The following is a 25,956-nucleotide window of genomic DNA, read 5'->3' as shown; positions in this document are numbered from 1 at the left end:
GGCAATTCTGTGAGTCTGCACAGTGCGCGCCCGTGAAGGTACCGCACCGACCGCCTGACCAGACTAGGGGCTCCTAACTAATGGTACGACGCTAAGGGCAATAACAGAGAAATCAAATGTTCTCCAAGTATACGATATCTTAAGCTATATGTATTAGCACATGAAAAGACAACAACAGTTTAATTTCTTACCAATCAAAGGCAGCACATATTGATCAACATCAGTATGAAAGGCAACTTTATGTGTATAATCTTCATATTGAACTGGTTGAAATATAACCGCAAATGTTACGCTTATACCAGGAGCTAGTCGTGACAGTAGTTGTCCACCACACAGTTTAATTGAGAAATAGGAAGATTCTCTACATACCATGTTTAAATATGTTGGACCCTTTGTAAAAAAAAATTAACGTCAAAAATCGATTTTTTTACTAAATATCCAATTACTAAATTTAAGATAATATTTCAGTTTTATAGATTTATCAATAAACTATGATAGTGATGATGATGTGATGTCTTCTTGACCAATTTCGGCCGCGGCGGCTACTCTCAAGGGAAACTAGCTGCCTGCGCAGGAATAGTAGTAGTACACCAGTGCAATATAATAATATATCCTGCAAACACAATGTCACTGTCTACTTTCCCCACAATCCGGCACGACCGTAAAGATTTTAGGCACAGGAACAGCTTTACGTGCTCTCGTGATATATCTCTAGACATGGGAGTGTAAGCAATGATATCTTTCTGACTTCGAAAATTCTCATTTTCAACATTAAAACCTAATTTCTTTTTTAATCACTACACTAACGAGGTAATCGATACGATAATAACGTCCTGCTATAGATTTCTTTAGAATAATTGATGAATGGATCTACCTATCCAAACAAGCAGCAATACTTAGTATTGTTGTGCTCTAGTTTGAAGGATGAGTTAGCCAGTGTAACTAAAGCTGCAAGGGATTATAACTTCTTAATTAATTAAATATCATAATAATATAAGAGTAAATAATATCAAAAACTAATTCCACCTACCTTACTTATATTTTTTACAGAAAATTTAGCGACTATCTTATCGTTTGGTTTAAAGTTTTGAAACACAATTATTCTAGGTGTAAACGATAGAACAACTTTGTTCGTATTGTTGCCACAGCGTACGATGTTGTCCACTACGATATTATTCAAGCAATGTAGGCGTTCCTCAGTTGACATACTCATTTCCTTTTTATATTCCGACGGTATAATCTGTAGAAAAATAATGCATATAGATATTTAGACGAAAAAGCTTTAGATTTTGCCTTGCCTGGTGTACTTTTATTTACATTTTACTGTAAGAGCAAGTAGATTTATCAATCCTAAATTAATGTGTACCGCGTTGGGAGAATGAGAACTATAAAAGCGAATAATTATATAATCATATTTGTTAGAAAATTAACATATACATAGAAAATAAAAAATAAATCATTACTTTATAAGCGATATACACAGAAAAAGGTAACAAACTTGGAAATATTGTACGAATAAATTAAAATGCAACTCAAAATCATTTTTATCGCCTGATTCAAAAAAAAGTAAAGAATGACAAACAATCAACGCACAGCTTAACAGCTATGAAATTAAGATTTTATAAAGAAGGCTACAAAGACCTAAATTTTAACTTAATTCAATTGTTCAAATTGTTATTACACCAAGTCATGCTATTTAATATATATATTTTTAATTTCCGCAGGTGAAGACGCAACTAAAAATGTTGATTGATATCTAGTGACTCTAAAGTAAATAATTTAACACTTTACGAGCCAAATTTACTGGAACTGTTGTTAATGTCTTCGTAAAGAGAAGAACTCTTTATTATTCGATTATAAATCATTGAGTTCTAAACGTAGTACTTGTGTCTTTTTTCGTATTACATGTATAGTAAAATACAAACTCGTATAATGCAAATACATTGCAATTTACCTCATCGAATGATTCCACCAGCTTTTTCTTGGCAAGCAAATGGTACAAGTCAGCCGTAAAATAACCATTTTGTTTGAATTTTTGCAAAATCTCCATTGCTTAATAACGAGATCTTACAAACAAAACATGTCACTCGACATAAACATTACCAACGTATATTTGATATTCCGTTGCTAAGAGAATAACAATTAAAAATCACTTTTGATAATTTAAAAAAGGAAAAGGCAGATTGATTCATACTTGCTATAATAGGTTTGTAGGCCTATATAATTTATTCGAAATTATTCCATCTAATAATACAAAAACTATTGTCAACAAATCTCAATTGAATATGTCCCATATTTTATTGCAAAAATTAATAAATAAGATAAAATTTAGAAATTCAATTTATACCTAATAAGGCCTAATATATAAAAATAATCGTATCAGTTCAACAAAACGAACACCAATAAAAACAAATTCGCAGGGTACTTGACGAGCGCAATGAGTTGAGTGCGGAAATAGCAACGCGTAGTAATTTTAGTAGAATCAGGGCAACGCGGCCGCGGACAGAAATAGAGGCGAAGGCGGCGGCGCACGCGTCTTCGCGCTGTCAATTTCATCCGGATAGGGCGCAAGATTAGCGGGCACCGGTATTATCGGGACGCCAGTTGAGTTTCTGGGTCTACGCCGCTCGGGGTGCAACACCCATCGCGAGTGCAGTACTGACCGAGTAATGATGATCAACAAGGCTGTGTCGAGATCCGTCAATCGCATTACCCAGTGTTGTTTATTTTAGTGTTGTTTAAAGAGATTTTCCCATCACGGCAAGTATTCTAAACTTATATATCAATCGGTATCATTATTACGTTACTATTTTATAATGACAGAAATATTTTGCAATAGGCAGTGCATATATTCAATAAGTATGTAAATGCTTTCGATATTTCGGGATATGAGAGGCGGAATAAATGGGTCGACGAGCGCTTGCGATGCGGCAACGCCCGCTCTATCCCGGTCACAGCTGCCGTTTAGTTTGCAGAGAACTATATTCTATTATTAAATTATATTTTACTAGTCTACGAAAAAAACAAATTAGAAAAAAATCTATGTTATTATCAACTTTACCAAAGAGTATTAAATAAAGCCATATGTAACTATTAAATAATGATTTACACCTCATGATGATAACAACAGTATAAAAAAATAATAATTAATTGTGTAGTAATCTGGTAATCTTATTTTAGAATGGAGTGTAAAACTAATCAGCCTCAATATAAAAAACATCTTAAGCAAGAAGTCATTTCCCTAGTTTACTAGGTAGAACTTAATTTATTTCTTCTTTCTAGTCGTAAAAGCATAAAATTTATTTTGTATAAAATGTAAAAGACTATGAAATTATGCTCATCTAAAAGATCTTTCCTATAAAAGAAAATCATTGTCGTTATTTGTCAATGTATTGTGCGATGCTTGTCTTTCGTATTTTGATCCATTTTGAAACGTATTACAAGTAAGAAATACTATTTTAGTACACAAAGAACTTTTTAATATCTTTTTTTAATTATAGTATAGATGTTCGTTTCGTTACAATTTAAACATTAGCTACCCAAATGGATCATAAATTAAATTATGTTCCTTAATCGTTATACAATTTATTTTGATTTAAGCCCACAATCAGAAATATTTAATTTGTGAAATTTGTACTGTCGTGTGTCTAATAAAAAAACCCTATGATTAATTGATTTTATTAAAATCGTTTTGATCCTTTTTATTTGATAAAGGCAAATTGTGTTAATTTCAAGCAATATAATTTAAAAAATTATATACTTTATTCGAGCATACATTTTAGCATGTTTTGGCACGGACAACACTTCAGCAAAGATGTAATAATTTAAGAAACAGATAATCCTATTACTAATCTAAATAAATGCATTCTGCAATTCTAGGATTTAGGAAAGCAATTACCATAAAATCCTAGGTACCTCTAAGTATCAGCAAAATACTTTAAAATTTTGTGATGCGTATAAAAATAAAAATAAACTTTAAAGATGAACATCAAAAGCTTACATATTCAATGAAATGTTATGTTGAATCGAGCGTAACAGCTATTCTTGTCAAATAAATTCTTAACCGAAAAGCTTGTAGCTTAACATGAAAGTTTTCGTTTCTGTTCATTGGCATCGTGACACATTTTCGTGATGATGTATTCATAAAAATATCGATACATTATTCTACATTTTAATAACGTCCATTTAAAAAAACTTACTCATTTACGTAAATTAACCAAGCAGTTAAGCCACCAGATGCTGAATGGCTAAATCTGCTTTTTACATGGTCCCAGTACATAAGTCATTGGCATTTAGACAGATATATATTTAATTTCTACCTCCCTCCAATTACAGTAGGCCTACTAAAATACAACCGTGAATGCCAATATGCCCGTAGTTAGAAACTCAAGTCTATCTTAACGGAAGATTCAAATTCATCACTAAATTGCTCACCTAATGTGCTTTTTCATCGTGCGTGGCAATGTGGTGGAATATTTTTTTTTTTTTATAGAATAGGAAGGTGGACGAGCATATGGGCCACCTGATGGTAAGTGGTCACCAAACGCCCTTAGACATTGGCATTGTAAGAAATGTCAACCATCGCTTATAGCCAATGCGCCACCAACCTTGGGAACTAAGATTTTATGTCCCTTGTGCCTGTAATTACACTGGCTCACTCACCCTTCAAACCGGAACACAACAATATCAAGTATTGCTGTTTTGCGGTAGAATATCTGATGAGTGGGTGGTACCTACCCAGACGAGCTTGCACAAAGCCCTACCACAAGGTGGAATATACTCCAAACCTTCTCCTCAAAAGGAGAGGAGGCCTAAGCCCAACTACAGGCTACAAGCTGTTACTATACTTTCTTACTTTGATAATATACAGCGTTGTCTTAAACATTTATTTTATTTAAATATTTTCGATTCAATAGTCACAATGTAATTTTGAATTAGAACACAATAGTAACTTATTCAAGTTGCTCCTAATGTAAAACTGAATTCATTTTGATTTAATTGTAATTTGTACACATTCGCTGTTTAATTTATCTGGAGGTTTAGGAAACGTGCATTTATTATTTTCAAAATATTTATAGATGTTGAAAAACCGAGGGCGGGACCCGCGCTCGGCAATACCGAGCACTCCCCTGCTAGTCCGTTCTATTGCACCCCGAGCTCCTATGGCAAAACCAGAACCAGACTACGAAGTTGTAGAGTTCCCTGCCGATCAATACGTCAACGCAAAAATGCAGCCACCACCGCCACCTCCGCCAAGACCAGCTACAGGTAAATAAAACCATTCTATAAATATTAAACGATAATTTCAACAATAGTCCGTGTTGGTATCAAGTTATTACGTTTTATACAAATATCGTTTTAATGAGCCAAATTAATACATTAAGCTAAACACAATCGTAAAATAATTTTATCAATGCACCCATAAATATTATACTAACAATGTTTCAGGTCACCCAATAGATGCGGGTGCCTCCTGCGGCTTGTGCGGCGGGGGCGGAGCACGAGTACGATGCACGGAGTGCGGCCGACGAGCTCTGTGCGCGTCGTGCGATGATATGTACCATAGACACCCAAAACGAAGACATCATCAACGACAAGTAAATATAAAGAATATTATTGTTATTACTATATAGAATATCTAAAGAGATTACTAATTATTAAAAATTATCATTTAACATAAATTAATATTTTTTTAATCGGCCACACAAAACGCGGTAAGTACAACATGTAGAATTACCGTTAGCTTTATGATTTTAAATTTAGATTCATAGGATACACGTAGTTAGCACACTCATGTCTCTTAATAGAGACGATTGGTCCTAAATAAATACTCGCGTCATAATATTGGCGAGACGCCCGCGATTTAAAATGTTATGTATACAAAGTGACGTATGTGTAAATAACAATAGGCACAAAGGAAATACCTAATTACGATTCTTAAGTAATTACGATTACAAATTCTATTCTTTCATAATAGGCATCCCTACTACTTTATTTTTATAGTATAGTTAAGCGGACGATCAAATGGGCCACCTGATGATAAGTGGTCACTAACGCCCATAGACAATGACATTGTAAGAAATGTTAACCATCGCTTATATCGCCAATGTGCCACCAACCTTGGGAACTAAGGTAGCCTTTAAACCGGAACAATACCAAGTACTGCTGTTTTGCGGTTGAATGTCTGATGAGTGGGTAGTACCTACCCAAACGAGTTTGCACAAACCCTACCACCAGTGAAATCCCTACTTTTTATTTATAGGCGTATCACTGCAGGTTAATTATTTATGAACTAAAAATCATTATTTTTTTACAACATATTATGTTTTGTTCAATTTTGCTATTTTATCAATACAGGCCCTCTCGTATTCACAACTTCTCGACGAAAGACCCCCGCTGCCACCGAAAGCTGCTCCGCCCGTGCCGCCGCCGCGAAGACATAAGGTACCTCAATATTATTAAATACAAAGAGATACAAATGTATTTTGGCTGAAACAACTCAATTTAAAAACTTTTAGTAGGTAAACGGTAAAAAAAGCTGTTTCAGTCCTCTCGTTAACACCATATCGACAACGATTTTATAATTTACTCTCGTGCATTTTACGCTATCGTTTTCTAAGCGATATTTATAAAAAAATAAGTAGATCAGTTACAGTAATGCTACTAAAAAGAAGAACAAACATACTTTAAAATTTATAGTGTAAAAAATAATATTTCCTTTTTATAGATAAGCGGCGAGAGGTCAAGTGCTAGTCCCCGACCATCCGTTATGGACCAACGTCGAGCTACTCTTAACACGTCAGTGGGAGCGCATAATCCAATGTCGACGATAACTAATCCCAATCACATCACCACACAACGCGCACTTATTCAACAGCCGCAGGGAGCAGTTCCGAACATGTCACACATGGGCAGCATGCCATATTTACCAAGTGCCGTCCATCACGCAAATGCGACTGTTGCCAATCAGGAGCAAAGCATGGCCATGGGACAATTTTCTTCTTGGGGCCGACCACGTGGTTCTCTTCAGGGATTTAATATGACTCCAAACATGGTACTATTTGGAACAATATATAAAAGTAAAAAATAAAATAATAGCCTATAAATATCGTCCTGCTGGATTAAAGCCTCCAATCCTTTTGCGGAAATGTTTCGAAACTTATTTCACAGCACCGCCCCAATGCGAATTAGTGGATACAAATGTGATGTGAGATCTACATCTCCAGACGACATATGCAGGTTTCATCTCGATATTTCTCTTTACAGCTGAGCTAAGATTAATAATTATAAACACAAATTAAGCACATGATTTCAATTCAACCTGGGCCTAAACACTCGGCTGCTTTGACTTGGAACAATATCATATACATTATTATACCTGTTTATAAGAAAAAAACTCTAAAAGACATACTCCTTATTTTGGGCGTAACTTTCAAAACACAATTCTTCAGTTATTTTTTTTAATTAATTATTTATTATTTTGCATAGATGCAACCTCTTCCTCTAGAGCCATGGGAAGTACGGGAGAACTTATCCACACAGAGTTGGGGACGCCCTTTAAGACGAGGAGCATCGGTCATGGAGTTAGGCGGAGGCCCGACCGGATGCACTGGTTGCGCTCATTGCGCAGCTAACGCTAATCCTTGGCGTTACGGAAGTTGTGCTAACTTAGATCATCAATGGATTGGACCAAGCCCTGTACCTGGTGCTGGCCCATGGCCACAGACATGTTGTAGCCCACATTCAGCACCACACAACCCTCACATACCGACCCATCCACATCCACATTTGCCGCAAACACCACAGCCCTATCGTAGAAGTAAGTAGTGAATATAGTAACTAAATGAAATATAATATTTAACTTTATAACAATAAATTAACTTTACTGCAATGAACATAATAATGATTCTTAATCAGTATGTTTCTCTTTGCATTTTTAAAAGCTCGATTTACGCAAATTAATAGAAAATAAAGTTTTCAAACGCATATATTTATTTATTATTATGTAAAAAATTAAAACACAGTTATCATTTGTAGTGGATAGTCGAGGAGTTTCACGTGCAGCTTCCCGGGCAGGTTCTCGAGCAGCTTCACCAGCGCTAAGCTTACGATCACGCACATCACGGCGTTCTAAACATCGAACCCCGTCTCCTCCTATACCATCAAGTGACGCTGACTCTGAGAGTGAAGTAGAAAGCGACCATCCAGAAACACTAAATAAAGATGAAGATAACTCCTTAGGACCCGCTCCACCACCACCCGCTGCTACTTGGCAATGTGAACATTGCACATTTGTTAATGAGCCTGGAGTCAGAGTGTGTGCAGTATGCTGTCGAACACCAACTGTCAAACCGAAAATTGTTACCGACGTTATTAATAACGGTGTAGAGAGACTTAAAGTCACAGAAAAATCCTCACGATCACCTTCCATACAATCTAGTCATGCAGTTGAGAAGACTTTAATAAAAACTGGTAAAACTAATATTTGATACATTATGTTAAATACTGAAAATTGAAGCATATTTTATTCATAAATTATTTATTTTCAGACGACAAAAGCAAAAAAACTAGATCAACTAAAGAACGTACGTCTACAGGATGTGGACCGTCTCCGCCAAGGGAAGATAAATTATTACTTAAATCCAAAAATACTACTCCAACAAGGGAGCAAAGTAATGAACGTTCAGAACAAACCCGGATTCGTCATGATATAGCTGTAGGGCCGTCTCCTCCAAAAGAAATACTAGATGGACAGAGAACATCTTTATTGAAAAATAATCCTATTATTCAATCTTCAAATCAAACATCGAATAACTTAAGATCGTCTTCTAGAATTGGCAGTCCCATAGACGGGTCTTCAAAGCTGCATAATATTTCTGTCGGTCCTTCTCCACCACGTGATAGTCCTAAACGCACAATGTCTTCTTACCAAAGTAACTCCATAAATTTTCAAAAAAAGTCCGTTGGAAGCTCACCTCCTCGAGAAAATGTTGACAGTCGACCTTTATCCAGATCTAGCCGTACTAATACTGGAACTTCTCCACCGCCACAGAATATTTCTACGCAGGTACATTTATACATTTACTAACTTCACAAAAAAACATCTACTACTCTAGCTAATAGGACATTAAAAAGCTTTAAGTATTTAATTTTTTTAGACTTATGAAGTACCAAATAATTGGGAGCGAGCTCAATCAGTAGCTAGATCTCGGCCACGACGACGCTTGAGAGAAGAGAATCGACGAGAAAGATCTCATAGTAGACTCTCCTTATCCAGTGATACACGAGTAAGATCAGTTGTTATGAGTTACCCATAGTTATGAGTTATGAGTTAACCTATTAATAATTATATAATAATAATATATAGTACAGATTTGTCTGTATCTAGAAGTACGCCCAAATTATACCACTTTTGTTAGTTACGGTGTTAAAATTATTAGATTTTTATTATGCCTTCAACCTCGTAGATTTTGATATCTTCATTAGTGTCTTATTTTCTCTTAACATATTTCTACAATTAATTGACTGGATCATTCTTACTTGCGTGGGCGTCGGCAGCGAGTTCAAAATTCTTCCTCAAATTGCTCTCTTTCCTCAAATTTCCAGCGTTTCGTACAGATGCCTAAAAGATAATTCTGACTTAACGATAAGACTACATGTTGTACATCTTTCTTTTCTGCTATATATATAATTGATTTTATTTTAAATACTTACTTTAATACATACCTACTTCAGTTACAGGAAGTCAAATATAGCAGTTAAGGTGAAATTCAAATAACTTACATCAGTTTACATAAAACAGTTAAATTATAGTGGGCACAATATATGAAAATATCATTAATTCACATCATTTTTTCAAAAATACCGGTTGTGTACATACTAAGTATTTTGGGCTAAAATATGAACTATTAATGTTTAGTTCCGTTTGCATTTTTAGGAAAGCGAAAGGAGTGTTCGTACAAGCGGTAACAGATGGGAATGGCGAGAGCCTCGTGATAGTAGTCCGAACGCAGACTGGAGTGAGAGCGAACGGCGGCGCACCAGTCGCCTCACACGACGGGCGTCACATCTTGACGTCCGACGAAGACCAGGACAACGTTCCAGCATGTATGGATCTGAGGTATAAAACTTGAATAATTGTAAAAATAATTTGTGAACCAAATTCTTTCACTGCCACGGGTAAATGCCTAAAAATCAAAATATTTCAAATAAACTTTTAACTAAAGCAAAAAAATACGATCCCATAATTATTTAATTTGATGATATATTTTTTTCATATTATAAATTAAATATTTTTTATTTTGTTTTACATATAGGCTCCTTCACCGGAACCATTCTCAAGTAACCGCGCTATATCGCTCGAAGCACTGGCCGGAGCTGGATCGAGGAGTGACGCCGAAAGGGGCTTAGAATTGGCACGTTTAATGACCGATGCTGAAAAACTAGGTTTTAGTGCAGCAGAAGTACATGCCGCTTTAGCGCAAAATCCAGTAGCACCACTAGCATGGTTAAGTGAGCGGTGGCCAAGTCTGTGTGCAGGAGTTCGCGCCGCTGCAGCTCGACTCGCTCCAGGTGTTAACGTCACTGAGCTCGAAGCCCGTGCGTCATTGGCAAAACATAGAGGAGCAATGTGGCCTGCTGTCAACGACTGTGTGGAGAGATCTCGACGGCAGGTATTATCCTTTATTTAATTTATAATATTTTTTCTTATTTTTTTTAAAAAAAATCATCGTACTATTAATTTTTATTATAAGATATATTTAAAAAAAACTGCTTTCAGACAGAAGTTATCGGTGAAGAAGGTAGATTGCGAGGCCACGTATGGGGTCCACCAACCGGAGCAGACGATGAAGGGGCACCACCCTTTGCATTTTCCAGCCGCTTACACCGCAATCGCGGTAATCTAAAAAAGCAAAACAAAAACCAATAACATTTCATTATAAAACACTCCATATCATCATAAAATGTCATCATAACATTAACGTTTACATTTCAGCAGAAGACAGTTCAGACGAATTCGAAGTAACTACAAACAGATTTCAAGACGATGACTGGATGTACTTACCATTAGAAATAAATACCAAGACTAATCACGAATTTGAAAGTCCGATAATAAAGGATCACACAGATGTGGCTAACAACAGTAGTCTAGATATAGCAGAAAAATTAAAAAGTCTATTAATTCAAGCTGGTATTCCCTCAGCTGATGAAAAATTACTTTTAAAGGGTTTGTTAGGCAACCATTCTTTGTATTCTGAGAATAGTGACATAAACCATAGTAAAACATTTGAACAAGATAAACCCAATGTAACAGATTTAGTTCAATCTGAAAATGATTTCATAGCTGCATACAACGCATTAACAAGACTAAGCCCATTACCAAGTGTAAACAAAAATGACGTTACTGAAACAAGCGATGTTTTGGAACAGATTGAAACACAAAAGCCTCAAGATAGTATTGATTATTTCTCGGCAAATGTATCAAAAGATCATAATTTGATAAAGGAAACAATAGCCTTTAAATCACAGTCAATAGAAAAAAACACAAATAGTGAATTAAGAAACGTTCCTGAGAGGAAAATATCAACAGAAAATAATGTACCTCAAGAGACAATAGGTGAAATTGAAGACATTGTTCAAAATACTAATGTAATAAATATAAATGATGTGAAAGAAGATAAATCAATCAACCTTAACGAAATAGTGGACAATACACAAAAAATAATCCAACAAATGAAGAGGGAAATCAACTCTGATATTAATTCCATAAATGATAAAAGTAACTCACAAAGCGAAGTCGGCGATAGATCTAATGATTCACATTCATCTTCTGAAAAAGAATCAAGTTATAGCGACACAGACGGAGACGGCACAGAAGACTTGTCGTCTGATGAAAAGGATACATCAACTAGTGACGACGAAAACCCTAATGATAAATTTGAAGACCAGATGTCAATCCACAGAACTAGTTCGGAAGAGAATGAACAGTTTGAAGAGGCAATGGATCATGTCGAAACTGAACTTGAAGATTTTAAGCAAACAAATATAGAAATATTAAATTCCATCGCAAGAAGTTTACAGGAAGAACATACTTTAACAATAGAAATTACTGAATCAAAAGATAAAAATTATACACAGCAGATGAGCCAAGATATGAATAACAATTTATTTGCTGCAGTTAATTCGTTTGAAGAAATATATGCAGAACTCAACAATGATAAACAAAAAAAAGAAGACCAAACGATTAATAAGTTTCCTGATATGAACAAACTCAAAAGCTCTTCAAATAATAATAGCAAAACTAAAATAAAAAGTAAATTTAATCCTGCTTATACCCAACAACAAATAGACATTTCTATTTTCAGACCTGATTCGCCTATTGAGTTAGTAATTACTAACCAGATGCCTCAACTCTTTACGGCAACTTTAGAAGAATTTGATAATTTAGAAGAAAAAGATAATAGTTCTCAAGAACGAGATCTTAGTGAAGCAGTTACTGAAGCAGTAGAGGAATCCTCGAAAGAAGTAATTAAAAATAACATTACAAATGAGTATTTAGAATTAAGGGAGGAAAGTAGTGTACATATTAATGATAATCTTGAAATTTTAAAAGATAATATAACCGCCACAGACATGTTATTAACAATAACCACAAACGATAGTAATGCCAACGAAAAAGATTTCAATCAAATTAATTCAGATCAGAGTGAAGAAATTGTTAATAAAAACTTAAGTGATAATATGCATCAGGAAACTATTGGTTCATTGGAACAGTCAAATGCACATGCACAAGCATATAAAGAAAATGCTGAGAAAAATACTTTGACTGAGAGTGCAAAAATAAAAACACATCATATAACTAATAAATCAAATATTCCGAAACTTGTAAAAACAATCCAAAGTACCAAACAAAAGATAGAGAATAAAAATTTACCTAAACTTATAGCATCCAAAGTTCCTATTCGTAGAGCAAGCTTGAAACAGTATCCTGCACCTAATCCTCCAAAAAGACATTTTGGTGACATCCAAAGTGGACATGTTAAACAACTACAAACTAGACTGTTCAACAACAAAATAGTTAAAACTAATATTGAAACATTTGCGATGCCCGAAATTAGGGCTTCAACTTCTACATCAAAAAAAAGTCCAGCTCCTTCTCCTCCAACACAACCAGCTATACAAGATCAAGACACCGGCTTACCAAAAGATAAGAATGTTTTTTTCAGAGAAACATGTCGTACAGAAGATGAATGGACCGAAAGTGACCCAGAAGATCAAGATTTCCAAATAAATTTAAACAAAGTGGAGGAACCGATTCCTACCCCTGTTTCGCAAATACCACCGGTAACTTTACGACATATTTCTGGCCAACTAATCGACTTAGCTAATGTTCGATTACCTGAGGGTTCACCAGAGGTAATTTATAATATTTTTCAATAAGTTACGTTTTCAAATTAAATGTTTTCCTAATTAATCATCGATATCCTTAGAGACAAGCACGAATGCTATTAGCAGAAGGCGCAACAGAAACTTGGGAGCAGGCGCAGCTTGCGGTGGACTTGATCTCACAAGGAACAGATCCTCCTGCTGCTCTTTTGGCTGCTTTAGAATGTGCAGATCTTTCATCAGCTCTTGCGTACTTACACCAAGACTGTGAACTTTGCGCATCAAAGTTTCCGGAACATGAGGTAATAGTTATGGACACACAAAATTTTAACTTACAATTTATGATATATTTAAATAGAATTACATAGAATTATATAAATTCAATTTGCAGATGGTATCTATGTTACGTTGTACACACAGATGTTGTCGAGAATGTGCTCGCCATTACTTTACAGTACAAATAACGGAACGTAGTATTGTAGACTGCGTTTGTCCATATTGTAAAGAACCGGAGTTGGAAAACCTTCCAGAAGATGATTGGCTTGACTACTTTGCCCATATGGATATATTACTAAAAACATTGTTGGAAATAGAAGTACATGAACTTTTTCAAAGAAAGGTAACAATATACTTTCGTCTTTTTAATAAAATAATCCTGTAACGATTTCGCAGAGCAGTACTCGCTGTTTTGTAATGCCTACACCCTTCTATTTGCTCTGAAATAAAATAATGTAAAAAGAAGCCATTAATTTGAAATTTTCTACGTGGTACAATACACAAAATGCTTAACATTCAAAACTGTTTCAGTTGCGTGATAGGACTCTTGCAAAAGATCCTAATTTTAAATGGTGTGTCGAATGTTCTTCAGGATTTTTCGTACATCCAAAACAAAAGAAGTTACGCTGTCCTGAGTGCAAATCAATTACTTGCTCAAGTTGTAGAAAACAGGTTTGTTCATTTACATTATTTCAAAATACTTTTTTCTTTTGCACCATGCAAGCTTCTATTATGAATATTTACAGATTCAGATACAATTTTCAAAAAAAGTTTATTACATCAATAAACAAACGCTTTCTTTTCGCCTATTCCGCCTTTTATATTTTTACAGTGGTTTTATCCAATATCATACAATAGAATAAAGGTTGTTTTTTTTTATTTCGATGTAACTGTAATTTTATGTTATCGACAAAAATTTTTTTCGTTGAATCTTGTTTGAACGGAGTCTTGTTTTGACAATATATAGGCATTCAAGTATAGCCACAACTTTACTGTATATTATTTATAAACTAATTAATTGAAAAAACATAGTTATGCGCTAACAAACAAAGCCATAGAAAATATGAAATACATGTAACATGTGCTCTTTTGTTCAATTTAAGATTAGTTCTATAAAATAAAATTTTTCAAAGTATGTTATATATTAGTAACGACTATAATTTAAGAAATATATATATTTATTTATTTATGAAGAGGGAATTGACTAATGTCTAATTAACATTATATAAATTTATGAACGTATACGCTAAAACAGCTGATTTAGGTTAAAATTTCTGGTTAGCAAAAAATAAAATATTATAATATACTATTTTTCATTTTAGAAAAATTATACTGGAATCACATTTTTGGGCTCTCATAACTTTATAAATATGAATGCGATTATACATCACGTGCTGTAAAAATATATTACAGTGAAGCTGCAATAAGTAGTTTCTCTTCAACCATTCTTATTAAATGGTTAATTTGTAGCCAGTACTAAATGTATACGCCAACGACCAACATGTACTCTCATTTTGACCCAGTACATCGGCTCAACGTGTAGATTCTTGAAGCTTAAGACGAACGTTTAATCTAATATCACAATTTGCGTGTTTTTGTCAGTAGCTGCAAACAATAGCTGACCCACTGAGTAAAGATTGTTTTTCGTGCTAACTTTAAAGGGAAACTAATAAAATAATTAACTTATAATCTTATAAGTTATTGAAATATTATTTATAAGTATAGAATAGTCACGAAATCGTATTTTTTTATTGTACATTGAATATGCAATTATTTCTTGCACTTAAATTGTTTCATATTCATCCAGGACATGATCTTGACATTCTGTTTTTGTCAGTTTTTTTATGTATCGGATACTGGGACGGACGCTATGGGTAAAAGGGCGGTAGGATTACTAAGTAACATAGGATCCTAAAACAGTGATTACAATATTTACCATGTATCTTTGATTTGATATATATTATTTTAATATCGCTCAGTGGACAGTCAATCATGACGGAATAACGTGCGAGCAATACGCAGCATGGCTTGAAGACAACGATCCCGAGAGATCTATAGCAGCCGTTCAACAACATCTACGAGAGAACGGACTGGAATGCCCGAGATGTCATTTTAAATATTCATTATCCAGGTAAATTTAAACTTTACCTGAATATTATGATTAACTTTTATCCCGGACCATCTTGTCTTCGATTACCACGTACAATTGCAATTTCTAGAGGCGGCTGTATGCACTTCACTTGCACGCAATGCAAATATGAGTTCTGCTTCGGGTGTGGGAAGCCATTCACGATGGGAGCGCGCTGCGGGCTCAGCGAGTACTGCGCTCGATTAGGCCTACATGCACACCATCCGCGTAATTGTCTTTTCTATCTACGTGATAAGGAACCGCATGAATTACAGACACTTTTACAAGTAAGTATTTTAGTACTTACCTATTTTATAAATTATTGAAATCTATAAATAATACAAGGATATAGCACCACCTGTTTGTGTATTTCGAATTATTAATTATTTTAAGAAAATCGAGAAAAAGATTTAATAATTTATATTTAATCCTGATTTATTTTATGTTAGGTACCTACTTACTATAAAGCATTACATACATTACTTTACACATCATTTTTACACGTCGAACCTACAAAGTGCAAAGTATAGCATAGTAATTTATAAAATGCAGTGATTCTGCAGTGACTTCTTGAGGATTATCATATTTTAGATGAATAATGTGTCCTACGAAACGGAAGCAGCAGAGGGTAGCAATAATCGATGTCCAATACAGTTGCAACGAGAAACTCCCACTGGACTCGTAGATACCACCTGTGGCAGTGAAGTACAACCAAAACAGGCAGGACTTTGCAAGTAAGTATATTCTTTGATATAGAGATAATAAAATAGTGCAATTATTGATAAGAAAAATAAACCAGTGCAATATTCTATTTTACTCGTTCGCCCGTCACTTAATTTCATTCTTCGGCTGCGAGAAACCAAAGGTGCAAAAAGGAATCGGGCGGTGGTCAGTGCGGCATATTTTTGCAGGAACCATTACTTGGAGTACTTGAGCCGACTGGTGCGAGGCCAAAGAGTCGACCCGTTGCCGATCTTGGGAGTGGACGACTTAGAAACGCTAGTACGTCGAGCCGCATTACGACCTCCACCACGGCCCTACGGCTCGCTCGACGGCCTCTACAAACGGGGCCTTGCTGAGGTGTGTTTATGAAATATGTTCTTACAGGATGCACTACGTGGAGTACCTGGCGGGTATGGCGCGTGCGCTCGACCCAATCCCCATCATGGATGTGAGCGAACTCGTGGCAGAGCTGCGCCGTCGTGCGCTGCCGCTGCCCGAGCGCGGGCCCTGGGACACTGATCCTATATACGCCGGGATGTGCGCAGAGGTACTCGTGACTTCAAGGCGAAACAGAAGTTACCTTCACGGCAATACGCGTTTCACATATTATCAAGAAATTTATTGCCCAAACTATTATATACCTTAAATCTCAATCAAATTAAGGATTATTATTGTATTCAATAATTGTTTTTTTTTTATAGATCGTTAGGGAGAAGATACCTCTCGACTGAAAATGATGTGACGATGTCTTTCCAGAAGTACAAACTAAAAAGATAGACACGAGGCGATGCACATTATAATGAACACATTACAAAGTAATTATTATCAACTTATTGTATAGGATTTTGATTTTTTAGTTTATTCTTAATTAAATACCAATTTGTGTATTCATTTATTACGTCAATATTAATATATTAAATACTACTGTAAAATGTATGATGAATGTCGAATTAAACAAAAAATAAATGTCTCTTTTGATTTAATCCTTGGCTATCGTCTAGCAAAATGCTCGTTCATATGTCGCTGGTTACGTTGAATGTAATGTCTGTTTGAATGGATTCTACTTTCAAGAGAGTCAGGTAAGACCCGCGCTTCGTTGCGAGATGAATGTCGAGGTACTGACTTCTCGGGCGCTGCATTCTCTGCTCGCTGTTCTGCCACACGGCGACCTCGCTGAACTTCCCTCTCTGCACCTGCAGCAATCATTGATGCCAATCGTGCAGCTTTTTCTTCTTCACTGATGCCAGTTTTTTTGGCGTCCTGCTTATCCCTACGATCTTTTTCTCCAATTCTACTTGGTTTGTTCTCATAATCATACTTTGTGTAATACTTTCTTACATGTTTCCTATCATCGCTGGACTCATGAGATACTTTGAATTTTTCTGTTTCCCAATATCTTTTTGATGAGGAATCTTTCCTGTTTTTTTTATATGAATAGCCTTCATCATCGCTGCTAACTTCAGAAGTTTTTCTTTTTGATGAAGATGGCTTATTACTACTGTCATGTCTAGAATCATACCGAGACGATTTTACCTTAGAATCACATTCTTTATCACTATTATCCCTACTTCGATGGTGGCTTTTACGTTCTCGTGACTTGTTATCTTTTAGCACTGATGAGTTATCATCATCACTCTCTTCATTACACTTCTTGGATTTATGTTTCTTATTTTTCTTTTTCTTTTTCTTCTTCTTAATTTCTTCATCTGAAGAACTGTCGTCTGATTCAAGCAACTTTGCAATGTCCATTCCTTTCTCACCACCTAAAGCATTTAATTTTGCTGCTAATAGATTATCAAGGCTGCTGTCTTTTTTCTTAGATTTTTTCTCTCCTTTAAGTAAATTTTTTTGCTCCTGAAAAAATATTCTTTCATTTAAATAAATCGTAAATGAAGAAGTTGAATTCTCTCACTCATTATAGTAAAATAAATAACAGAAGCTTCATAATTTTTTACAACTTCATAATGACTTGAATGAATAACTTTCTTTATTGTAAGATGATAAAAATGATTATAAAAAACAATGGCCCATGGTCAGAACAATTGAATCCTAACGAAAAATTGCAGTTCAAGTCAAAGTTCAAGCACCTTTTAATTTTCATGTTATTAATTTGTGTTTATAATTATTCATCTTGTACTCTGTTGTAAAGAAAACATTGTGAATAATCCACCAACAAGCATTAAAGCAGTGGGATTTCCTCAAAAGGAATGAAAGGTTTAGCCCAGCAAAGGGACATTTACAAGCTGATAATGTTGGCAAACTACTTTTTATATTAATATTTCTTTTATATTAACTAAAATTTAATACAATGTGAGGTGAATAATAAAACATAACATCAATTTCTTAAATATTTCTTCAAATCTGTCTATATTTAAATACTCAATATTTAGTATTTTAACTAAATTAAATAAAAAGTATGAACCAGCATTACTCAACCTTTTCTTTATAAGATTCACAAGCATGTGTTAGTCATCATGTTGCAGGCCACAAACATTTATCGCATATATTTTAACATTTATTTTTTTCATTTCATGACGTTTGAAACACTGCAGTGTCCGCCACAAGCAGTTGTTTAATTCAAATGATCTAGGTGTTAATAAAAACCTTAGAAATTTAAAATAAAGAAACATCATGTGGGCCAATCACAAAAGCCCGGCAGGTCTGCATTTTGAGTACAGCTGGTATAAACCATACACAAAACAAATCATATCAAATTGTACAAATAATCAATTTACAAAAACAAGTACATACTTAATAAAATAATATCATAAGAGTTACCTGTTCTTTGCGTAACAACTCTGTAAGCCTACGTCTCTGTACAGGGTTATTTAACAGAGCAGCACGCGCTGCCCTTTCTCTTTCTTTCACCAACAGCAATGGATCCTCTCTGAGTTTACGTGCTAGGTCAACCTGAACATCACCTGCTGATGTTATCATACTAGAACCAACTACTCGACGAGATACAGCTGGGATTTCATTCTGTTCAGATTTACCAGCTTGATCGAAATTCCTATCTATAGCTTTACCAAGCAAATAGTCTTCATCCTGAACTTTTTTATCGGGTTTCTGAAAACATATATCTATGTAAAACGATCAAACATTAAAAAAAAAATGTTCTATTTATACACATACATCATACATCCAACGTAAACGATTGTCATTGGATTCAGAAGCAGAATGTGCATTTTGTTTGGCCAGCGCATTTAACTCTTCTCGGTCTCTCTCTTGAGCTCTTTCACGTTCCAATTCAATTATTCGTTTCTTTTCTTCTGCTGCAGCTTGTTCTGCTTTCCACACACGCTCTTGATTTTTCATTGTGCTGGGATGCCATGTTTTTTTGGTATTCTTAAAAGAAAACACGATATTTTAAGAATTTTTTTTTATTTAATAATATGCATACAATACTTAGAAGGTATTATATTTACCAAATCTCCGCCGCCCATATTTGTAAAAAAAATACTACAACTAGAAATAATTCAAATATTTGAAAATAAACAATTAGTAGGTTAACAGTTATATAATAAACACATATATTTGGTGGTTTTTCACTTTTCTGTTATGCCGTTTACCTACGCTAGTTTAGCGCAAATTACATGTCTATTTGTATTATGTATTTAACATTTCACATCTTTCAAGATTTAGATGACATTAGACATTTGCATTGACATTCTGTGAAGCGTCAGCGTAGTAAAAATTGTCATTTTTCAATGTCAATTACCACAGAATACATATAGAGGGACATAGGTTTTGTGGTAATCCAACAACATTGACAAGAAAAGTAATTGTTTTTAACTAAGCTTACCAGTTAATTAGTTCAGATTTAGAGAATACATAAGAACATACATAACATACATGAGAACGAAAATTACGTTACAAATGGTTTAGACAGAGATAGAATTATCAAATCTTTTGTCCCTAGCTAGTAGTTGGTGCGTTCATTGCGTTTATTGTTCAATTTTTACTTATTTTTATGTTAGAAAACAATTCTAATCCAGTGAAAAGACAGAGAAACAATCCTTGTATCATATCGAAGGTTATAAAATGGTGCATTGTCGTATTATTTTATGTTAAAGCGATAGCAAGAATAAAATTGCCCTTTGGTTTGTCCCTAAATATAGTTTCTTAATTATATTTATTTATGTCATAGCATGACGGAACCTTATATTGCATTAAAATCCTGAAGATAAAAGGATTTTCCAGTTTTTATCATTCATAACCTATAATTATTTACCATGTAAGTGCTGCCAGGGTCAGCTAAAAAAATGTCCCAATTTTCGATAAAAAATATCGACTTATCAACAATGTAAACAAATAAATACTATATATAATAACCATGCTTTATTAATAATTTAATTGAGTGTTTAAGATTTCATCATCTGAGGAGAATGCTAATCCAGTACCATACAAAGATGCTGAAGTACTATTAATAATGGAAACAAAAACAATGCAACGGTTTTTGGGTATAGTTGGAAAACAAAAAAATATTTTTATTAAAAAAATGTATAATAAATATTAAAAAGTAAAATTTAATAACTCTATTTTGTTTTAATTAAATCCTGAAAATTATTTATCTCCCAAAAAATAGAATGCAGTTACTATTGCAACATTATACGGACACACTGACAAACTATCTCTGTTTTAATCGCGGCTTCACGAACCCTTGGTCTATTAGTTTCTGTGTCTACGGCTCGTGTACTTTATTTTTAAATTATTAATCTTACCTACTACTGAAAACATATGCAAATTAAATAACTGATGTATTTTTATGATGCAATGGACCGTATGGGATGTACAGCTTAATTAAAAGCCTAACATGAGAAAAATAAATTGTACTAATTGTATCGTTTGTTTATTATAATTATTTTATATAGATACTTAGATAAAAAGAAATGCACGTGTAACAATTATTACCTTGCAGCACGATCACGAGGTCGGTCGTTCACCCCTGTCTCGAGCCTCGACGTCTTCAAAGCATGGCACATCAAATGTATTTGGTCGATGATCCCTTCGCTTATGCGTATAATTTATTACATTGTATATTATCTATTAATAAATAAATCAAGTAACGTGTTGATGGTTGATCCATTGCTATACAATAAATTAAAAATACTTTCTACTGATACATTTAGTGTTATCAATAGTTGCAGACATGGGACAAACTATTTTATTACTAACGATAAAACTATTATTTTTTAGGTAAAATCTTTCCTTTTAATACTAAACTATATTACAATCCTAAGATAATAGATAAATCTTATTTAATGTTGTTAGTATAAGAGATTTTATGTTTGTCACACTTTCATGCTCAAAAGGCTAGACGTGATTATAAGTTTTTAGTGGTTTCTTGCAAGTATAGCTAGCTACAGTCCTACATATTATTTATTACCTTGCAAAAACGACACAGTTTTAAGTGAAAATAGCGAAAATGTGTTATTTTTTTATCGGATGTATTATTATTACAAGATTTAAGTTTTATCCTTATTTTCGCTGTTGTTGCTTATTATTGTTGACAATAATCTAGCGGTTCCCGTTACTTTGCTCGTACATTTTAAATCGTATATTCTAATGTTCCATTATTGTATTTAAATAATATATCTTGATTGGTTAAAACTTAACACACCTGTACGTTATTATATTTTTTTATAATTAATGTCTAGTGTACTAAATAACAATACAATAAACAAAAGTAACATATTAATTTAAAGAACTAACTTCTATCTTCTGGCAAACTACTTTATTTTCTAAATGATTTATTTATTGACTTTAGAATCTCAGAGCAAATAATTTTAATTCAATGTTTAAAATTCAGTATGCAATGTACTTATCCGTTTTATCATTTGATTTGACAACCGACCTCTTTTCCCTGGGCACTGACCTCATAAAGAACGGTGTGATAAAAAAAAGTAAACTTTATTGCTGACTAAATACAATGGTGTTTTGAAGTATAAAAAATTGCAATACATTTTGAGCAAGTCAAAATCCAAATATATATTTGAACAAAATAAATAATATATGCGAATAGTTGTATGTTGTTTAGAGGAAAATAATTACATTATAAACATTACGTAATCATTTAATGTTACTTTGTCATTGATGTTATAATTTTTTATTGTTATTATATTTTCTTATATTTTAATAAACGATAATGACTAATGAGCATAGGTACTGTACAAAATTACCTACTAAGAATATAAACATTACCTAGATACGTAATTACATAACATTATCTTAGGTATGTTTACGGTAAACAATTTTTAATTAATGCTTTTACATTACGTTTGTTAAAGGTAAATACAATAAAAATTTTATGTAATGTGATAATTATAGTAAAGAAAAAAAATGTATACACAATTTAATGGTCTCAGTGATTTGGGTATAAGTGAAGTAGATATTTATTATCCTCTAAAAAGTAAATTATTTTAGATGTTTATTGCCTTATCCTCGATTTTACCTAACAAAACCTAAAGGATAAAAAATTATAAAAATAAGCCACATTATAATATAACAGAATAGGTTTTGTAATTGTAAATAAGTATTACTCCTATCATATATTATTTCCTTTATTAATGGTAAAAACGATTATTAGATAAGATCTATAAATGTAAATATAATATGTGACTATTATATTAAAGCTTAAGCATCATTCGCTATCAGAGAATGAAATATTACGGAAGGTTACGCGCGAGACGCAACTCGCACTAGGAACCCAAGGCGATGTAGCGCAGCGCGGCGTTCGCTGCGCGATGGCGCGGTATTTGTCCGTGGCGTTGCGTAGCGCGGGTCAGTTGCGGTCGCGTTGAGGAAGGTTGAATCGGGCGCAAGCCGCACGCGCCGGTGGCCTCACTACCGTGGTTTCGTACGTTCGGTGACCGCGTGCAACTCGTGTCGACACTTCGCCCCCCGTACCGCTTGCCTGCACCCTCCTCCGCCTCCGCTACCGCATGCACCCTCGTTCGGTTTAAAAAGGCCAATTTGATTTTAACGTGTCGCTCACACCCTTAAAGGGGAAACCATTTTCTATAGATGTTTTAATAGGTGAGAATGCATGCACTAACCTGCCTCAATTAGAAAATGTAACCGAAATCAATCTATCGTGTCATCGCGTGACAATATGATTACTTTAATCATCACTTCCGTCTTTGAATTTGTAAAATATTGTTACAGTATTTCTGTAAATCCATATAAATAACTATTTTCATTTAATCTTATCATAATTTTTAAGATATAAATGTTTTTACGATGTCATTATGAAATGCTTCCTTTGTAATAAAAAATATTTAATGATTCCCTTCTTATTATATAATTTATTAAATTTCAATCATATAATTGGAAAATATAATTGAATTAACGTAAATCACTTAATTATATTTGACAGTAAAAGATGGAACAAACTTATTGGAGTTGAAGTGGACTAAAATAACTGTTTTTTTAATAAGCATCTGTGGTTAGTAATAAATTATTGGTAGTTAATAAATAAGATAGAGATGAAATAAAAGATGTACAGTGGACTTCTAGTCTAACCTGACCTGTATCTTAGATTAGTTTTGTTTATATTGTGTAGGATGTTTATCAAATAAGGAATATATATATATTTAAAAATATTCCTAAAAAAAAGCGAACATGAACCAATAAAAATAATAATTTACAGATAAAGACGTCAGAAACGTCACTTTAACATTTTATGAGAAGTTAAGTTGTAATCTGTTTTAATAGAAATATATCACAAGTTATTTACATTTTATATTTACACTATCACTACTTCATACAATTTGTTCGTTCGTTATATATTTTAATCAATCGAAACATAAGCAATACGCAAAATACGTATAAATTTAAGTCAAACAATGCTAACAATCTCAGTTCCCTATGTCTGTTATCTTTGATAAAACTAACTTGTTCTAAAAATGTTTTTTTTTTGTTTTTTAAAAAACCTACTTAAATTTAAAAAATAGTTTTTTTTTACTGTAACGTTATACTTATTACGGTCTGATATTTTATCTTTGTCATTAAAATGTGTTAAAGAATAGTTGATTGAAGTTTGGGTAAAGCTGACGTTATTTATTTAAGGGAAAGGGAGTTTTAACGAATTCCCTTTGTTCATCAACACTAAGAAATGACTGAAAGAACAATGACTTCTAAGTAAACCTAAAAAGTGAAACCACTAGAAACACTTTCGTTTCCTATCGATCCGGCAAAATCTGAAGCTTTACGCATAAAATATTTCCAACCTTGCCTTTCTTGCCTTAGATTTCTTCCTTATATAAAATAATCAACCGATTATGAATTAAGGTGTGCTCATTCGTTTATCAATTACAAGTTAGACATATCTAGAAATAGATTTGTCATTTCTGTTATACATAATGTAAAGAATATCAATCAATTTATTGCCAATTTAGTAAAAACATAATGTAGTGTCATGAAATTACAAAAATAAGTCAACAATTTAGAAGGTACGCATAAAAGTATAATAACTGATAATGTTCCAAATGATACTTCCCAACATATTGTCCTAGACAGACAAAATAGAAGAGTGCGGGAGGAGGAAGGTGGCGGACGAGCCACGCATGCGCACTCGCGATGAGAGTTCACACGCGCTTCGAAACCGCGGTGGGCCTCCACGTGTTTCCCCTTCCGCGCCGCCGCGCCCGCTCTCCGCTGCCCTCTCCAACCTTCAACAAAGCCGCGGTCGTATATCGTATACATACAATACGCATTATACAACATATGTACATGTATTAAAATGAGTATTATTACTTTATGAGCGGGCAGGCACAACAACTTGCGCATTTACCTGATCATGTAAGCTATGCTGATTTTACCATTAGTAAGATAGGTTGTATCGCAATGAACAAAATACAGCAGATACTAGGTAGGTTACATTACATAATTTATCATTCATAAAATAACATTTAATTTGGTTAAACCTCGGTTTTTTTTTAATAAACACAATATATTCTATTTTTATCCAATCTAAAAAAAATTTTTAGCAAATAATTTATAACTTAAAATTTTCAGCCGTATTTCGGTTTTGTAACATACGTAGTAATATCTTTATGAATACAGATATACAAATTTGTTTCTTTAACACAACGTCCTAGTGTGTGTGCCGCGTGGATGTAGGCTAACCATATAGAAAATAAAATATCTGTAGACTGAAGCAGTACAAAATAAAAAAATATAATTAAAGTATATTCGTAGAATACCAACTAGTCATAAAGAACAGTTCAGAAATAAAATATAAAATAAGCAAACCACCAAATGGTACTCAAAAGAAGTGATCCTTTAATAACAATTTATTATTATTATGAATGATATACACAAAACTATTAAATCGTTTTAAGATAGAGTCGATATATTTACCGAAACGTCATAGGTTATTCAAATAGTAGATGTCGTAAAATCATATCATCGTTAAGAACCGTGGCAACGATTTTTCCTCGCTT

The 25,956-nt window shown here is 33.7% G+C and overlaps 3 protein-coding genes across 5 annotated transcripts in view; 1 reads left to right on the top strand and 2 right to left on the bottom strand.

Moving 5' to 3' along the window:
* The window catches only part of LOC126781126 (hydrocephalus-inducing protein-like), a 40,362-nt gene extending 38,312 nt beyond the window's left edge, over window positions 1-2,050 (bottom strand). Inside the window, 3 exon segments of the mRNA XM_050505952.1 lie at window positions 212-390; window positions 1,031-1,240; window positions 1,955-2,050. Coding sequence (XP_050361909.1) covers window positions 212-390; window positions 1,031-1,240; window positions 1,955-2,050 — 485 coding nt within the window.
* A 513-nt stretch (window positions 2,051-2,563) lies between these two features.
* Window positions 2,564-17,483, top strand: LOC126781116 (E3 ubiquitin-protein ligase lubel). 3 transcript variants are annotated; one of them, XM_050505941.1, is made up of 21 exons: window positions 2,564-2,760; window positions 5,079-5,268; window positions 5,449-5,597; window positions 6,358-6,444; window positions 6,728-7,054; window positions 7,489-7,819; window positions 8,038-8,472; window positions 8,550-9,067; window positions 9,159-9,287; window positions 9,938-10,120; window positions 10,317-10,673; window positions 10,781-10,898; window positions 11,000-13,416; window positions 13,491-13,688; window positions 13,778-14,005; window positions 14,194-14,334; window positions 15,642-15,793; window positions 15,882-16,077; window positions 16,382-16,524; window positions 16,702-16,870; window positions 17,215-17,483. In XM_050505941.1, exons 2-21 carry the CDS (start codon window positions 5,079-5,081, stop codon window positions 17,242-17,244), a joined length of 6,498 nt encoding a protein of 2,165 aa, XP_050361898.1. In that variant the 5' UTR covers window positions 2,564-2,760; the 3' UTR covers window positions 17,245-17,483. The 3 variants fall into 3 exon arrangements, with proteins under 3 accessions (XP_050361898.1, XP_050361899.1, XP_050361897.1); XM_050505942.1 differs by lacking the exon at window positions 16,702-16,870 and adding an exon at window positions 16,898-17,060 and having other exon boundaries at window positions 10,997-13,416; XM_050505940.1 differs by having other exon boundaries at window positions 10,997-13,416.
* Window positions 17,476-20,177, bottom strand: LOC126781118 (pre-mRNA-splicing factor CWC25 homolog). Its single transcript, XM_050505943.1, has 4 exons — window positions 19,939-20,177; window positions 19,646-19,858; window positions 19,292-19,579; window positions 17,476-18,367 (listed from the first exon to the last, which is right to left on the bottom strand). Exons 1-4 carry the CDS (start codon window positions 19,954-19,956, stop codon window positions 17,504-17,506), a joined length of 1,383 nt encoding a protein of 460 aa, XP_050361900.1. The 5' UTR covers window positions 19,957-20,177; the 3' UTR covers window positions 17,476-17,503.
* Window positions 20,178-25,956: the final 5,779 nt, after the last annotated feature.

This window comes from Nymphalis io, chromosome 3 (genome assembly GCF_905147045.1).
Source record: "Nymphalis io chromosome 3, ilAglIoxx1.1, whole genome shotgun sequence".
Classification (NCBI taxonomy): Eukaryota; Metazoa; Arthropoda; class Insecta; order Lepidoptera; family Nymphalidae; genus Nymphalis; species Nymphalis io.
Note: the sequence above shows the minus strand (reverse complement) of the source record. Positions and strands in the feature narration are given on the sequence as shown.

What these genes read in the sequence shown, in the direction of transcription:
- LOC126781118 (XM_050505943.1), bottom strand. An exon ending in GTTTACGTTGGATGTATGAT is followed by an intron (nt 19,580 to 19,645) that starts GTATGTGTATAA and finishes ATATGTTTTCAG; the next exon opens with AAACCCGATAAAAAAGTTCA. An exon ending in AGTTGTTACGCAAAGAACAG is followed by an intron (nt 18,368 to 19,291) that starts GTAACTCTTATG and finishes ATATTTTTTCAG; the next exon opens with GAGCAAAAAAATTTACTTAA.
- LOC126781116 (XM_050505940.1), top strand. Translation starts at nt 5,079, where the DNA reads ATGTTGAAAAACCGAGGGCGGGACCCGCGCTCGGCAATACCGAGCACT. An exon ending in AATTACAGACACTTTTACAA is followed by an intron (nt 16,078 to 16,381) that starts GTAAGTATTTTA and finishes ATCATATTTTAG; the next exon opens with ATGAATAATGTGTCCTACGA. An exon ending in ACAAACGGGGCCTTGCTGAG is followed by an intron (nt 16,871 to 17,214) that starts GTGTGTTTATGA and finishes TTTTTTTTATAG; the next exon opens with ATCGTTAGGGAGAAGATACC.